The sequence below is a fragment of the Lynx canadensis genome, chromosome B3 (assembly GCF_007474595.2).
Source record: "Lynx canadensis isolate LIC74 chromosome B3, mLynCan4.pri.v2, whole genome shotgun sequence".
In the NCBI taxonomy this organism is placed as follows: domain Eukaryota; kingdom Metazoa; phylum Chordata; class Mammalia; order Carnivora; family Felidae; genus Lynx; species Lynx canadensis.
Genome location: NC_044308.2, coordinates 74,316,170 through 74,333,070, shown reverse-complemented (window position 1 = coordinate 74,333,070; position 16,901 = coordinate 74,316,170). Strand labels below are relative to the sequence as shown.

General features: G+C 53.3%; 2 protein-coding genes across 2 annotated transcripts; both read right to left on the bottom strand.

The window, feature by feature from the left end:
* Nucleotides 1-16: 16 nt before the first annotated feature.
* REC8 (REC8 meiotic recombination protein) lies at nt 17-7,283 on the bottom strand. Its single transcript, XM_030318780.1, has 19 exons — nt 5,714-7,283; nt 5,551-5,619; nt 5,277-5,419; nt 5,116-5,191; nt 4,670-4,790; nt 3,663-3,747; nt 3,243-3,322; nt 2,904-2,994; nt 2,701-2,773; nt 2,536-2,621; nt 2,342-2,391; nt 1,876-2,022; nt 1,461-1,527; nt 1,213-1,355; nt 984-1,032; nt 669-735; nt 444-575; nt 260-366; nt 17-165 (listed from the first exon to the last, which is right to left on the bottom strand). The coding sequence occupies exons 1-19, from the start codon at nt 5,767-5,769 to the stop codon at nt 74-76; spliced, it is 1,734 nt and encodes a 577-aa protein (XP_030174640.1). The 5' UTR covers nt 5,770-7,283; the 3' UTR covers nt 17-73.
* Nucleotides 7,284-11,797: 4,514 nt separating this feature from the next.
* Nucleotides 11,798-16,772, bottom strand: IRF9 (interferon regulatory factor 9). The gene is given in 10 exon segments (XM_030318785.1): nt 11,798-12,140; nt 12,142-12,231; nt 12,387-12,502; nt 13,423-13,764; nt 14,635-14,706; nt 14,810-14,891; nt 14,982-15,112; nt 15,365-15,548; nt 15,864-16,044; nt 16,242-16,772. Coding segments are annotated over 10 exon segments (1,287 nt in total). The 5' UTR covers nt 16,250-16,772; the 3' UTR covers nt 11,798-12,059.
* Between the last annotated feature and the right edge of the window lie 129 nt (nt 16,773-16,901).

Genomic DNA, 16,901 nt, shown 5'->3' with positions numbered 1-16,901 from the left:
GATAGATGTTCAGAAATGAGGCAGGCAAGACATATTTAATGTAACCAGTATCCTGGCAGCTTGTGAATTAGTCCTAACCGCAGTGGAATCGGGGCCCCGGCTGCATCAGGAGGCGCCCGTATGGCTTCTCTTGTTCCACGCGAAGGATCTGTTGTGCTGCAAGCACTGCTCAAGGGGAGAAGACAGGGCCAGTCAGGGGGAGTCCGCGTAGGGCCTGTGTGTCCTCGTCCCCCACATTGCACCTCGTGCCCACACTCACCTAGCAGCAGATAGAAGGCCCGGGCAGCCACCCTGCGAGGGCTGAGAGGGGACACCAGGCTGCTGAAATCGGGCTCCCTGTTGGCCTGCAGCTCCTGTGCCACTGCCCTGTAGGGATCAAGGACTGTCAGCTGAAGTCTCAGCCTGGGCCCGCCCCACCGAGACACCGTCTGTCTCCCTGATACCTATACACAGCCTCCAGCGACAGCAGCTCGGGCTCCAGGGGCAGCTCCAAAGGCAACTCCATAGGCACTTCAGGGAGTTCGGGTACCACAGGCAGTGCAGGGGCCTCTGGCTGCTCTGCCTCGGCCCAGGCCCTGGGAGAACATGGGAGTCAGGTGGAACAGGGAAGGTGGCAGCTGTGACAGCAACAAGGGGAATATTTGAGTTCACTGGGGCTGGTGGCTTACCACCGTTCTTCCGAAGGGATGAGGCTGATGCGGGTCTTCTCCTCCTCGGCCGCTTCTAGAGAGAGTTCTGTTGGGGGAGGGGGAGGGGGAGGTAGTGAGTGGATCTGCTTAGATCTGAGCAAGCGGGACCTTGAGGCCACCTGGTTGACCCAGAAGCCGTGGCTGTTCAGTGACTTATTAAAAGTGCCCAGTGGGAGAGCTGAAGAGATCTATGCTCCCTCATGTTAATCACTCCCTTCTAATAAGAGCATCGGGGTACCAGTTCTCCGGGACCAGGGCTGGGGTGGTGGTCCTCTCCCTTCTCCAGGTACCTACCTGAAGACACCATGAGGGGCCCGCTGGGCTCCTGGGCCTCTCTCAGGACCTGGGGGTGGGAGAGCGAGAACTAAGACCCCGAGTGTCAGAAACATCTGGGGTAGGGTGAAGCAGTCCCAGCCCTGAACCGGCCTGCACTAGGGGATGGACCCAGCACCAATGGCTCCCATGGGGGTGGGGGGGGGGGGGAGAAGGCAGCCTCTTGAGGAAGGAGGAAGGGTGCAGTTACCTCAATATCGCTCAGAGCTTCAGTCCTCCTCCTTTCCTCCTCAGCCTCTTCAGGCTCCAGGGGTGGCCTTCGCCTGAGTGCTTCTGGGGGTGGCTGGGCACAGCGGGTCCAGAAAGACAGCAGTTCTGGGGGTAACCAGCCAGCTGGGGAGGGGGTGGGCAGTGGGGATGGGGTCTGAGGTGTGAGGAACACCAAGTGAGGAATGTGGGTTCAGAAGATCCCACATGCCAACTCCCACCGCTCCTTACAGTGAGTTGGGGTTTGGAATAGCTCCGTGGGGCTTCTGATGGTCCTCTCAGGAGGCTGCACCTTTGGCTGCATGGCAGGGAGGGACAGAAGCCCAGTTAAGGAGGGAGCCACTCCTCACCGCCCCTCCTCCACTTCTTTGCAATACTTGGTTCCAAGGCCTCTGACCTTCCAACTCTCAGGTTCATGCCCCTGCTTGCCCCACTCACTACTAACTGGGGCCTGTGGATATGCTAGGTGGGGTCACTCAAGGAACACAGAGCTGTGTACGTTCAAACCCCCGGAACACGTGCACTTTGGGGATTGTTCCCTGTGTAACCCCCCCCCCATCCCCCCAGAGTTTAGAAGGCCCAGCATGCGTTGCCCCAGGCCCGCCCTGCCTCCCTCCATCCCCAGCAGAGCCTAGGCTGCACTCACACACTCCCAGCAGTGGGCTCTGGTTTGCAGTTGTTCCCGGAATTTCTCCCGGGAAATCTGAGTCTCCTTGTCCCAGAACAGTAACTGGCGGCGGCGACGGCGACGAGCAGGTGGGCTCACAGGATATGGGGCAACTGGGGGCCTCCTCTGCTGAGTTGGAGGGGAAGTGGGGGCAAGGCTGCCCATGATTCCCTTTCCCACCACCTTAGTGGTACAAGCCCCATATCCCCACCCCAGAGGTGCCCCGAGAAAGAGCTGGACACGGCCTCTGAGTACATGCAGTTCCAACCTCATGTGAGGGGCCCAGCTGAGAAGGGCAGTCTAGATAAATGGAGTGTGAGCAGGGGTACCTTTTACCCATTTGCCCAAAGGCCCAGGCAGGCTAGCAGTGGCCCAGGGCTTGGGGAAGCCGAATACAGATGAGCAGCTCTGGGAGGGGAAGAGACTTGGAAGGGGCACTACTCACCTCTGGGCTGGGAGGGGCTGGCAGACGCAGCTCTGGTGGAGGGGTCACCTCTGCAAAAACACTCTAGGTCCTGGCTCTGCCACACAGCCTTTGCCCTTACAGTCACCCAGCCACCAGGTAGGAGGCCTCCCTTCAGCAAGTTGGAATCCAGGGCCCTTGTGTGCAGTAGCTGTACAGGCACGATGGGCACTCACCAATAAGTAGGACCTCAGGCTCCCAGCCTGCTGGCTTTGGTTCCTCGGGGACTGGGACCGGAAGTGGCTCTGCTGCCCCTTCCACCCTGAGGGAAAATGGGTGAGAAATGAAGACACCCCTCCCAGCACTGACCCCCTACCTGGCCCAGAGGGTCCTGCCCTTACTGTGCAAGAGCTGGAGGTGAAAGCGAGGGTAATATGGTGTCTCCCTCCAGGGCCCGGGGCTCCTCCTTGTACTCTGCAGAGAGAAGATCAGGTCTCAGAGCACAGAAGAGAGGAGATGGGAGCACTACCCAGGCCCAGACTGCCCATGTCAGGGCTCTGACCATCCAGTGCCGCACGGGCCCTACGCAGCCAGATAGGCCTACCTTCACGTTCCTCTAATAAGATAGCTTCTTCTTCCTCGGCAATCAGCAGCTCCAAGTCTCGCCGGCTGACCTCCGGAAGGTCCCGTTCACCCTGTCCAAAGAGGGAGAGTAAGGAGAGGGGAAAGAGGACACAGTTCCATTTCTGAAAAAGGCAAGTGGATCTAGGAGACTGGGTCTGAAAGGCAGCAGGAGGCCCACTGGGCGCTCAAGGAACAGGGGCAGGGAGTGGTGAAATGGAAACAAGAAGGCAGGACTCGGGGCAGACAGGAGTGGATAAATGCAAGGTGGGCTGGGCCGCCAGAGGCAGGCCTCAGGCCCCACTGTAGGGGTACAACTCACCTCAATCTGCAGCATGCGTATGGGCTCTGCCTCTTGGAGGGTGATGGCCTCTGGGGACAGCACAGTGACCGGGATCCTGTCTGGAGGGGCAGGAAAGTCACCCCAGCCCCTCTACTTCTTTCCAGGTTCCCACCCCATGTGGTGAGGCAAAAACATGGACTCTACAATGAAGTCAACCTGGGTTCTGGTCAGGCCCAGGCCAGTCACTGCCAATCTGAACCTGACTATGCTGCTTAACCACTAGGGGCCTCACTTTCCTCCTCTGTAAAAAGGGGTAAGATTCTGATCTCATAGGACTCCTGTGAGGCAGAGATGAGGTTACACAAAGGGCATGGCCCTTAAGAGAAGCTCAGTGATGGTCATTTCTTCAGTTTTGGGGCCTTCCTATGCTTCTCCCCGGAAAGAACCCTCTCTGCTCACCTGGCTTCATTGGCTCCATAGGGACTTCAGGAGGGATCTCCTCAAGAAGTCTCTCTGGGGTTGCAGCCTCAAGAAGGTGTCGAATCTTTGGGGAGGATTGGGGACAAAAGGAAGGGTTCATCTTTAGCTGCTGTTTTCTCACTTCCACAGCCTTATTCAGACAATGGATGAAAATATTCCTTCATGCCTAAGCCCTGTGGCACTGACAGTTGTATGCGGTGAACTCACCATATGCACGCCTTTCCTCCCATTCCTGCCATTATCTACTCTTTGTCCATCTGTACAGGAGATGTACACGAAGCACTGCACCCTTATGTCAAGTGTTGTTGGGGACAGAGGAACAGAAAAGATTCCTGGTCTTAAGGAGCTTATGGTCCAACATGATGACAGGTTTGTATAGGACCTGGGCAAGAGTCAACACAAAGGGTGAAACAAGCCCCTTAGCGATGCGCTGAGTTCCAAAACATTTGGTTCTGGCCAGTGATAAAGTCTCATAGAAAAGGATAGTATTTGAGCCAGGTCTGTTAAGGATGTGTAAGACTTAACTAGTAGAAAATGAGGATGACCCTTATGGACTAGGGAAACAGCACAAGCAAAGAAGTGAACATGGCATCTTTGGGACATGGGGGCCAGACCAGTGTCTGGGAGCCAAAGATGCTTAAGGGATATGCTAAGAGACGGTAGCTAGTTCTAGACCTGGGCATGGAGAGCTCTAATGCTAGTACTCTATCTGCAGTGGGGAGCCACAGGAGGTGTCTGAAGGAAGGAAGTAGCATTGTATTAAGCTGTAGAGGTGTTAGAATGTGGGTAGAGGAGGACATAGATAGGGAAACCCAGGGCTGAGAAACAATGAGGGCCTGGATTAGAGCCTTGGCAGTGGGAACTGTGTGGAAATAAGTTCGGATAAGAGCTGCTTCTAAGTTGGCCTTGAATAGACAAGTGGAACGGGTTTTGTCTGGGTGGGTCCACCACGACAGTCCCCCTGAGCTGTCTCTGGGGAGCCCTACCTGAGGGATACTGAAGGGGCTGGGAAGTGTGGGATCCACAGACATCATTCCAAAAAAGGGGTCTGGAGCATCTTCCAGGGTCTCCATCATGGCCAGGCGGTTAGGAAGCAGCAGGCTGGGTCTGAGAGAGAGTGTGGGCTGTCAGGTACTGAGGCAGAGGGCTAAGGTTGCCCTCTAAAGGCTGAAGGGCAGGGGTGGGGGGTGTCGGGTGGCTCAGTCAGTTAAGCCTCTGACTTCGGCTCAGGTCATGATCTCACAGCTGGTGAGTTTGAACCCCGTGTTGGCCTCTGTGCTGACAGCTCAGAGCCTGGAGCCTCCTTCAGATTCTGTGTGTGTGTGTCTCTCTCTGCCTGTCCCCTGCTCACGTGCTCTCTCTCTCAAAAAAGATTTTAAAAATTTAAGAAAAAAAAAAAAGCTTAACGGGCCGGTCCCAGGGGGGCACTTACAGGTCAGTCTCTACCATATCAATGCGGATCTGCAGCTGGGCACGGTGCAGGCGCTCCAGAATGTGCTGGATGTCCTCTGTGGGCAGGGAGGGCAAGGTAGAGAGCCCGCCTCGCCGAGGGCCACTCAGCTCTGCCCCATCTCCGAGCCTTCCCGGACTTACCTACGAGGTATTGGCATTGCTGGGAGTAGACCCGGATCACGCCAATCTGCAGCTGGGCTGAGAGATACAGGGAGAAGCGGGGCCGCGGTAGACCGGGCAGCGGGGGCTGCACTCGTACCAGCACGTAATCGAGGATTTCCTCGCTGGGGGTAAAAACGCCCTAGTCACCCCTGTGCCAAGGACCAACCCCGTAGCCTGGCCAACCGGATCCATCCAGTTGCCCTGCCACCCTGCCCGCCCAGGCCCGGCCACTCCTCCCCTTCCTGGGCCTTACCAGGTCTTCACCACGTTCACCTTCAAGTACTCACGCTTCACCAGCCGGCTGCCACGCGTCGCTGCCAGCCTGGAGGGGTCGGGGGTGTGAATGGACGGTGGGGAGGGGGTGTCAGGCTGGGATCCCTGGGTGCCCCTCCCGGCGCGCAGGGCCCTGCCCTTACCAGATGGTGGCGAAGCAGCCGGTGTGGCGCTGAAGCACGTTGGGATAGTAGAACATTGTCCCACAGGGGTTTCACCCCCGTCTCCGCCACTCCTCCGTTCGGATCTCAATCGGAATTCTTTGCGGCGAGGGACTTCCCAACACCGTTGGAACGAAGGGTTTGGAGAGGTGGCACCGAGGTGGACCCCGAATGCCAAATAAAGGAGCCAATAATCGGTGGATAAAGGATTAAGGCGAGAAGCAAATGGAGGCGCGGACCGCACACACAACAGTTGGGATTCCCCTCTCCGTCTGCCCTGAGCGGGTTCACACGCCGCGTGGGTGCTTCGAACTTACTGGGGCCTTTCGGGTTGGGTTCCAGGTTGGAGGTGCAGAGCTCCCCGAGGGCAGGTCCGGGCTGGGCTTCAAATCAGGTCCCGAGGGAGAACGGGGGGTCCTCCGCAGGAGTGCCGGGCGCCTGAGTCTTGCACTCAGCTTCGGCACCTGTAGTCCCGGCAGGGTCGCCCTCCCGCGGGACTAGATCCTGCCGCAGGGAGCGCGCCCACGGGTGCTTTGCGCCGTCATTAGATGGCGGCGGCCCCCACGACAGCCAATGGGGAACGGGGGTGGGCTTGGGAAGCGCTCTTTCCAGGGCGCCAAGGAGCCTGCTGGGCGTCGAGGCAACAGGAGTCTCCCGAGGCAGACAGCGAACCAATCGGAAGAATCCTGTGCGCTGCCGGGGCCATTGTGAGGTGTCCTGACCAATGGGCTCTCGTTCTTGCCTCTGGCAACAAGGGTTCCTCGGTGGCACTTCTCTGCTGACCAATGAGAGTGGAGCAAGTCCCAGTCTCGCCCCCCCTCAGCAAGCTTGGTAACAAGGGCACTTCAACTACTAGACTAGGTCGGGTCATGCCGGGGGCAACTGCCCTACCCCACTCTGGGCGCCCAATCTGCAGTTAGAACTTGCCCTTTCCCCCAAATCCAACCAGGTACCAACAAAATACCAAAAATTGGTCTGCCTTTTGTGCCCAGACTTGGGCCTGTCGTGAGCTGGGGAGGTGGAAACGGTGTGGGTGGCCTTGGAGGCGCCACAGACCGGTGAGGAAAAAGATCTCACAGGAAGCCCTGAGAGAACTTGCTGGGTCCTTTCCTAAATTTGAACAGTTTAGGCTCTGGGCCTGCCCCATCTGGCTATTTTCCAGTTGTGAATGTTCCCCTGGCTGGAATAGATTTCTGCTTTGTGGGATGCAGGGCATACCTCTCTGCATACAAAAGCCATTTGGCTCCAACAATTCTTTGTCTCCATGCCTCCTGCCTTTGTACAGCCATTTCTTTGGCTTAGAATCCCCTTCCCCAGGGCATGCTTCTCTGCCTCTTTAACACTCAATTATTGTGGCTGAGCTGACCCTATTTTGTCTTGTTCCTTCAGTCTGGGAGCTCTTGAGATTGAGACTTTTTTTTTTTTTTTTTTTTACCCCCAACTAGTTCCTGGAACCCAGCTCAGTAAACTTTTGTCAAGTGGTTGGGGCGCCTGGGTGACTCAGTTGGTTAAACATTTGACTTCAGCTCAGGTCCTGATCTTGTGGTTCACGAGTTCGAGCCCTGAGTCAGGCTCTGTGCTGACTGTTCAGAGCCTTGAGCCTGCTTTGCATTCTGTGTCTCCCTCTCTCTCTGCCCCTCCCCTGCCTGCATTGTCTGTCTCTCTCTCAAAAATAAATATTTAAAAAAACCAAAAACATTTGTCAAGTGAATATGCAATTACCCTAAATTTACAACCACAAAAATTCAAGGCTGACTGGGATTTCAAAATCTAGTCTAAGACTTGCCTTTCAGATGAGAAACAGAGGCCCATATAAGACAGGTTTTCCCAGACCACACAGCTCTTTAATGACAGCCTGGCTGGGAACTCTGCTCTCTCGAATTCCAGCATTTCCAGTACCTAGTCAACTTGTGCTTGTTTAAGATGGTTTCTGCATAATACAAATTGTTTCAGTCACTGTACATATGTTGTCAGTGTTTATAAGTTCACATTAGAGCACAGAGATGATAAGGTGGGGGCATCTACCCTTAAGGTACTTAGAACCTAGTTTAGGAAATAAGCAATAGACTAATTTGTTCATCCATCCCTCCATTCAACAAGCATTTATGAGATGCCTACTACATGCCACACACTCCTCTATAGAGGCACTGGAGATAGAGCAGTGAACAAAACAAGTCCCTGTTCTAACGCATTAGGGAAAGAGAGATGATAAGCAAGGAGACAAACAGAAATATGTGAAATGGTGATCAGTGCTATGAGAATGAGGCCGCATAGGAGAATAGAGTAGTGAGGGCTGCTATTTAGGTAGAGTGCTTAGGGAAGCCCCCTCTGAAGAGAGGAGGCAACATGCACCTACCTAAAGGAAGAATATTTTAGACAAAAGAACCAGCAAGTGCAAAGGTCCTGAGGCAGAAATGTGGTGGGTTCAAGAAGCCTGGAACAAGAATGGCAAGCGGTGAGGTTAGAGAGGAGGATAGGGGCCACAGCACAAGGACCTTGGAGGCCACTTTAAGGATCTGGGCTTTAACTCTGAATGAGTTAAAAGCCAATGGAGGGTTTTGACTGACATGATGAGATTTATATGTTAAGGGGATCTCTATTGTGTTGGAAATAGGCTGAAGGTGGACAAGAGTGGAGGAAGAAAAGAAGATGTGGAAGGAAGCAGAAAGAGGTGTGAGAGATGATAGTAGCTTGTTCCAAAGTGTTAGTGGTAGGGGCATCTGGGTGGCTCAGTAGGTTAAGCATCTGACTCTTTAAAAAATTTTTTTACATGTTTATTTTTGAGAGAGAGAGACAGAGCATGGGTAGGGGAGGGGCAGAAAGGGAGATACAGAACCCGAAGCAGGCTCCAGGCTCTGAGCTGTCAGCACAGAACCCGATGTGGGGCTCGAACTCATGAACTGTGAAATCATGACCTGAGCCAAAGTCAGATGTTTAACCAACTGAGCCACTCTAGCACCCCATCGTCTGACTCTTGATTTCGGCTTAGGTCATGATCTCACAGTTTGTGAGTTCAAGCCCTAATTTGGGCTCTGTGCTGATAGCACAGAGCCTACTTGGGATTCTCTCTCCCTCTCTGTCCCTCCCCTGCACTCTCACTATCTCAAAAATAAATAAGAAAACATTAAAAAAAAAAAGTGTTAGTGGTAGAAACAGAGAAAAGTAGTCAGATTCTGGATAGATTCTAAAGGAATAATGACAGGATTTGCTGATGGCCTGGATGTGGGTTATGACAGAAAATGTAAGAGGACATGATATAATCATAAATGGGATAATCCAACCAGAAAATGTAACAATTATAAATATTGATGCACCTGGCATGCGAGGACCCAAGTACATAAAGCAGTTAATAACAAACATAAATGAAGTGATTAATAGTAATACAATAATAGTAGGGGACTTTAACCCTCACACCAATGGACAGATCATCTAAACAAAAAATCAATACGAAAACAGTGGCTTTGAATGACACATTGGACCAGATGGATTTAACAGGTATAGTCAGAACATTCCATCCTAAAACAGCAGAATACATTCTTTTCAAGTGCACATGGAACATTCTCCAGAACAGATCACATATTAGGCCACAAAACAAGTCTCAACAAATTCGAAAACATCAAAGTCTTTTCAGTATCTTTTCTAACAACAACACTATGAAACTAGAAACCAACCACAAGAAAAAATCTGGAAAGACCACAAATACATGGAGGTTAAATAACATGCTATTAAACAATGAATGGGTCAACCAAGAAATCAAAGAGGAAATTAAAAAAATACATGGAGACAATGAAAATGAAATATAAAGAACTGATACAACACCAAAAAAATAATCTAGTTAAAAAAATAGAAGACATGAGCAGACATTTCTCCAAAGACATCCAGATGGTCAACAAATACATAAAAAGATGCTCAGCATCACTCATCATCAGGAAAATGCATATCAAAACCACAATGAGATCTCACCTCACACCTGTCAGTATTGCTAAAGTCAAAAACACAAGAAACAAGGAAAGGACGTAGAGGAAAAGGAACCCACCGTCCCTGTTGGTGAGAATGCAAACTCATGCAGCCACTGTGGAAAGCAGTATGGAAGTTCCTTAAAAAATTAAAAATAGAACTACTATATAATCCAGTAATTGCACTACTACAAAGAATACGAAAGCACTAATTCAAAAGGATGTGTGCACCCCTATGTTTATCGTAGCATTATTTACAATAGCCAAGATACGGAGCAGACTAGGTGTCCATTGGTAGATGAATGGATAAAGAAGTGGTATACCTATACATTGGTATATTATTCATCCAGAAAAAACAATGAAATCTTGCCATTTCCAACAACACACATGGATCTAGAATATATGCTAAATGAAATGAGTCAGAGAAAGACAAATATCATTTGATTTCACTCATATGTGCAATTTTGAGAAACAAATGAACAAAGGGGGGAAAAAAAGACAAACCAAAAAACAGACTCTTAACTATAGAGAACAGATGGTTCCCAGAGGGGAGGTGGGTGGGGGGATGGGTGAACTAGGTGGAGATTAAGAGTACACTTATCACAGGGTGCCTGGGTGGCTCAGTCGGTTAAGCATCCGACTTCGGCTCAGGTCATGATCTCACAGTTTGTGGGTTCGAGCCCCATGTCGGGCTCTGTGTTGACAGCTCTGAGCCTGCAGCCTGCTTTGGATTCTGTGTCTCCCTCTCTCTCTGCACTTCCCCCACTCATGCTCTGCCTCTCTCTCCTTCAAAAATAAACATCAAATAAAAAATTAAAAAAAAAAAGTACACTTATCACAATGAGCACTGAGCAATGTATAGCACTGTTGAATCACTATATTGTACCCCTGAAACTAATTTAACACTGTATGTTAACTAGACTGGAATTAAAATTATAAAGAAAAGAAATAAAATGGAAGTCAAGGAGACAGCAAGTGCAAAGAAGAAAGGCCAGGAGGAATCTTAGAAAATCAAGGGCACAATAGGCCTTGCGTACCTGTGCACCCAGTACCTGCTTTCTTCCCTGCTAATGCAGATTCCTGTTTGGACTCTTGGCTTCTCGGGAGGATGATGGGCAAGACCGAAGAGAACGAAGGTCCAAGGAGGCAGAAAGGCTCAAAAGCAGCACTGAAGTTTGTCAAGTGAGACAGCAAGAAGAATCTCGAGGATCTAGGCATCTAGGCTTGATCACATAGCTGAGCCAGGGAAGGCTTATAAGAGCGAAAGGACAGTAAAGTCTGGTCTGGGAGGCTCCTCTTCCTCCAAGCTGGTGTCACATATAGGAGGGGGGAAGCTGGATGCTGTGGCAGTTGGTTAAGTGGGGACTTACGTCTGAACTAATCTGCTGGATGTGAATGGAGAGGTAAGATGACAAGTTGCCTGTAAAGGAAGAACTTCCAGTTTGGTGGCAAAATAAACACAGGGGTATGGGAAAGAAGTGTCAGTTGCTTTAGGGCCCTCACATCTCGGCGAACAGAGTGTTGGTGACATGGCAGTCTAGGCCACATGGTCTTTGGTGGGGTCTAGGTAGAGCAAGGAAACCAGTTTGGGAGTCCCCTTATGTTGGGGCGACAGTGCCCCATATACTGGGAGAAGAGATACCAGGGCCTGGTCTGCCCTCGGCACAGGAGGCACAGAAGCTCTTTCTTCCCTCTGATTTCCCCTCCCCTCCCAGACCCCAGCACCTCTAGTCCATAGTTTGAGGTCAACTTCAAGTTCTCCTGTTCATTTAGACCTCCAGCCAGAGTCCAACCCTAAGCCGCTTGTAAGGCCCGAATCAGAGGCCTCTAGCCAAGAACCGTGGAGCCCAGATTTTTCCATGTGAAGTTGGTAGCTACAGCAGCTGTAGGCTGTGCTCTTCTGGGTGGCTAACCTCAATCCTCTTCCCAAACTCAGAACCCACAGAGGCCAGACAGCTTCCTAGCCAGAAGCTGCGGGTGGAGGAGGGGAAAGGGGCCTGGAGAGGTCAGCAGGAAGAAAACCCAAGTACACCGCTCTGAAATTACATCTCTATCACTTCCCTGTGACCCCTGCTACCTACCTTTTCATCCCAACAAAGCAGATAATGACTCCTCTTTCAATAAAGTTTTATTTTAAATCCCCAGTGAACATCTAAGAAGAAAATATAAAGTGCTTGGCTTTAGGGTTGGGGGAAGCAGGAAAGGTCCTCTGAGTTCACACCATTTGGACTTTTCCCAATTCAGTTTCTCAGAAATGAAAGAGGGTATATCTCAAACTTAAAAAAAGGATAAAAATCATCCTTCAGTTCTCCACCAGCCAGGCACACGAGCAGTTCAAGGACACAACCATCACAGACAACCACCAAGAATGATCACCAAGGGAGCCAGGTCAACAGTGTGGAGAATGAGTTTCTTTCAAAGGAGATAGGAGGAACAGAGCGAAGAGGAGGAAGGCGGGTCTCCCAGGCTCTGCAGCAGGGAGAGAGCGGCTGCCTGCTCCTCAGGAGTCTCCTCCAGTAAACGTCGGGCAAAGGCCTGCTCCATCTGTGCCAGGAAAGGTAGGGGAGAGTATCATGAGCACAGCTGGGGTAGACATACCCCCAGGAGTTCCTCCCTGCCAACCAAAGGCCCTTCTCCACCTGGAACCCCCTACACCCCACTCACACAGGCAGGCTAGTCTTCCCTTGCCCTGAACTCACCTGCACTGTGATAAGACTCTTCGGGGTGTGGCTGGGGCCAGGGCTCTCCTCCCAGAAGTTCAGAGTCACCTGGAACTTGGGTGGGGGGCCCAGGCCCTGGAAGTACCTGGCCAGGTCTGATGAAAGAGAAAGGATCAAGGGTTGGAAGAAAGAAGGCAGAGGCCACAGGCAGGGAGGGAATAGAGAGGGACCCATCATGGAGAAAGAGGGGTGGGTGTGGGGCCAATTGGAGACCAAGGCCAGAGCGGGAGCTGCAGGGTCACGGCTGTTGCCTCATACCAGGAGGGATGCCAGCAACTAAGCTGCTACTCACCCATGTGCAAGTAGGAAAAGGTGCCCCTTTTTCAAGTAAGAAGTATTTAGAGGTAACCGATTTTTATACACCCTCAAAGCTCTCTGCTGGAAGAGCTTAGAGTCCTCAAGGCAGCAGCCTGGGCTGCTAACACAGAAGTGTCCCCACCTCTGTTGTCTGCTCGCACCCTCCCTGCCGAGGGCACGCGTGGCCCTGCAACACTCCCACTCTGCGTCCCCTGTACTCCTGGCCTCCACTCCCAAGGTGAGATTTAGAGGTGAATGGAGGCAGGAAGTGGAATCCCAGGCAGGGGCGGGCGGGAGAAGGACAACCGGAGGAGCTGCCCGGGGTGCAGCAGGGCTAGTGTGTGGGAGGTGTGCGAGCTCTCCCAAATATGGGGTCGGCCCGTGCAAGTGCATACGCAGGAGAGGGCTGCGAGGTACACCTTCCCGTTACTGCATGCTGCCATGTGGTGGCAGTCCCCAACATGTGACTCATGTGCTGAGCTGCATCCGAGCCTCATCTTCCGAGACCTTGGCTGGGGAAGGCTGGCTGCCAGACAGCTGCCAGGGCTGAGCACAGGGCCCCACAGGATGTGTGTGCACCGCTCAAGTGCAGGGTGCCACGCCTGGGCTGTAACGAAGGATCTACTGGAAGGAACACAGGGTGGTGGCAGAGACTGCAAGGTCCCAGGGGGTCCTAAGAGATGGGGGCAGGGGCTCAGCTCAACTGCAACAGCCTCACCTCTGCAGAAGTAGGTGGTTCTGAAGAGCTCCACGCACTCATTGCTGGGCAGCAGATGCGGGCCTGGACCGGGTGGCGCCTGGGGCGCGTTCCAGGAGATGGGGATGGGGCAGAGACGCTGCACAAAGAGGCCTCTGGAGTTGCTGGCCACTAGGACACCTCTCTCGATCTGGCTCAGCAGGCGCTGGGTGGGCTCTCGTGGGTCAGGCTTGGGAAACACCACCTGCTCCATCCCATACTGGGAGCCTGAGGGCTCAGCCACAAGGCGGCAGTCCAGGCTCTGCACCTGGGCTTCGCCCACCACGCGCCCACCGTAGATGAAGGTAAGCAGCAGCGAGTAGTCTGTGAACAGAGAACGGCCAGCTGCACCAGTGCTTCACCCCAGGGGTCCACCCGGCCAGCACCAGGTCCTGGGGAATGAGGAGGGGCCACTGGCAAACCCCACATCCTCATTTTGCTGGTGAGAAACGTGAAGCCCAGAGGGAACACAAGCAAGGGCAGGGGTAGCAGTCGACCTTCTGTGGTTAGAGAAGGCACTTCCCTCCCCATCTGCCCTCTCACCAACCCTACCAGCCAGGGGGCATCCTGTGAGGCTTTGCCATCACTCACAAGGGTAGCTGATGCCCACTGAGGCCTCAAGGCTTAATGCCCAGGGTCTTACGGTTTATAAGAAGGTCCTGAAGACTAGGTCTCCACTTGACCCACAGAAATGAACGTCTCAAAGTGAATTTCCAGGGAACAGAGTGCATAGGGGATACTTTTTAAAAAGTTTATTTATTCATTTTGAGGGGGGCTGCAGAGAGAGAATCCCAAGCAGGCTAGACGCTCTCAACTCAGAGCCCAACACCAGGCTCAATCCCACAAACCGTGAGATCATGACCTGAGCCAAAACCAAGAGTGGGACGCTTAACCAACCGAGCCACCCAAGCGCTCCCTTCACCCACCCCCCCCTTTTTTAAGTTTATTTATTCATTTTGAGAAAAAAGGGGGGGGAGGGAGGGAGAGAGAGAGAACACGAGGAGTATTTTTGAGAAGTGAGCTGTTGGGAGGTTGGAGTCTGCCCAGGTGTCCCGCCTGGAAAGCAATGCCTCTGTCTGGATAAGGTGGGCCCTGTTTCCTGCAAGCCCCGACATCCTTGATAATGCATGTGTAGCTACAGGGAGACAACCTGGGGGGGACAGAGAGCAGAGAGGAGTCAGAAACACCACACACCTGAGTCTGGAGGAGGCAGACTCTCCAATGACACCTGATCTCCTTGGAAAGGGGCTTCTGTTGTGTCTGTACCTATAAGGGAAGCAGAGGCATGTCATTCAGATGGGGACTGGGGAATCCAAGGGCCAGAGGGAGTGGCTGTAGGGGAACAACACAGAGGCAGGGGAGGTGGTACCTTCCTGAGGCTCAGGGCTGTTGCTGCTGCTGCTGCTCCCAAATTCTGAATGGCCTGCTTCCCCACTGGCCCCCACCTCCTCCTGCAGACACAGTGTCTATTCGTTGGCTGACCTCTCCCCTAGTTTACTCTCCTGCCCTCAGGCCCACTCCGTTCCCTCCCCAGCTCTTACGTTTTTGAGGGGGTCCTCAATCAAAGAGGGACTGAGTATGCAGTTCTTTGTGGTACCCTCATCCTCTTCCCTCTCAGAGGACACAGAACTGTAATGTCGCTTTGATGGTGATTTCTGGGTCCCTGGCTGGGCTGTGGAATATTGTGGAGGGGGAGAAAGGTCAGAGCCTTAAGTGGGAACAGAGGGTAAGGGAGAGAGGAGACGGTGAAAGAATGTGCAGGACCAGGCAGGGGAACGTGGGTAGGAGTACCCCAGGGACAGGGCAGAACTCTGACTGAGGGGCCTGGAGGGAGGCCCACCACCCTCCCAGAAACCTCCTATCTCCATCCTCCCCCTGTCCACGTCTGCTGATTCTAGGAGCGGCTGGGCAAGGGGACACCCACCAGGGAGGGTCCCCGATGGCAGCAGCCGATACACCTTGTAGGGCTCAGCTCCATCCCTATGGCCATTTTCAGGAACCTCCTCAAATTCGGGGCTCTTGTTGAGAGCACAGCGCAGACGAGTCTTCCAGATAGCAGGGCCTTCTGTGTCTCCCTCCTTGTACTTCCCCTTAAATATCGCCCATGCCTGAGAAACACAGGAAGTAAAGAGGAGACAGCATGTTACCCTGCCCAGCTGACCCTCTCCTACAGCCGGCTTCGGGCACCTGCGGCCTGAGCACCTGCACAGAAGGCCCAGTGCTCAGGTCCCCGCTCTGCTGCAGCTGTCTTGAAATCCTCAACAATTTTTGAATTTTCATTTTGTCTTGGGCTGTGACGACAATGCGGCTGGCTCTACCCTCCCATCTCCCCTTTATCTGAAACCCAGGCAGACCTCTTGAGGGTGAGAGATTGTGTCTACTCCACCCCTCCCTCGGAGGGGCTGGTTTCCAGGCCCATTCACCTTGAAGAAAGCGGCATCCTGGTCCTCCCGGAAGTCCTGCTTGCCTGCATGCTTCCAAGGAATCCGGAACATGGTCTTAGCTGCATCGTCCCAGCACACCCCCGGGAACTGCCCACTCTCCACTTGCTCCACCACCCAGTTCCGCAGCTTTCGGGTGCAGCGTGCCCGGCCCGATGCCATCCTGGGGACAAGAGCAGCAGGCAGCATCAGTGGAACTGATACTTCAGGAGGGAACATCTGCAGAGATCCTGACCACTGGGGTTGGATTCTGGCAAGGGCCCCCAGAGACCCCATCCACCTTTTGCCTGTGGACATTTCTCACAATTCCCTGAGGCCAAACCGTTTCTTTCTCCCATCACTAGTAACCAAAAAACACACCCTAACATCCCAAGCTCCGACAACTGGAAGGAAACCCTAGGCGCTGGTCTTAAAACTGACTTTTCAGGAATCTGTTGTCTGGAAGAGAACTCCCTTGGTGTGGTCCCTGGGGAGAGGCTCGGTCTCTGCCCCAAGCATCTGCGAAGGCAGTATCAGTTTGCAAGATGCTTCATAGATCCCTCACCCACCACCCCCACAACCTATCCTTTGACCCCCATCTGTCCCCTCCTCTTGCCTCTGGGGTAGGTGGGGCAGAGCTCCAGCGGAAGTGGGCAGGGCCAGAAAGCAAGAAAACAAACAGGGTCAGCTGGAGCCGGGGCTGACTTCCCTGAACAACCCACAGCAGGGACCTCCTGTGCTTTGCCTATAGGGCTGGGGACAGTGGTCCCCAGTCACTCTCTCACTCAGGCCAAACCCCCTATGTCCTGGCTCACAGGTGGTCTGTATATTCCTGTTTGGCAGAGGGGCCCCAGGAGCCCCCGCCCCCCCCCCCCACCTCCAATCCGGCGGGGCCCTCTAGCTCTAGACCCACGCTGACATCCGGATGTCCGCTGATCTTACCTGAGCGGCTTGCTGGCTGTCCCAGGACCCAGCTGACCTCAGCTCGGCAGCCGTCTAGGCAGCTTCCTGATCTCTCCGCCCCTTTCTACAGTCCCCACC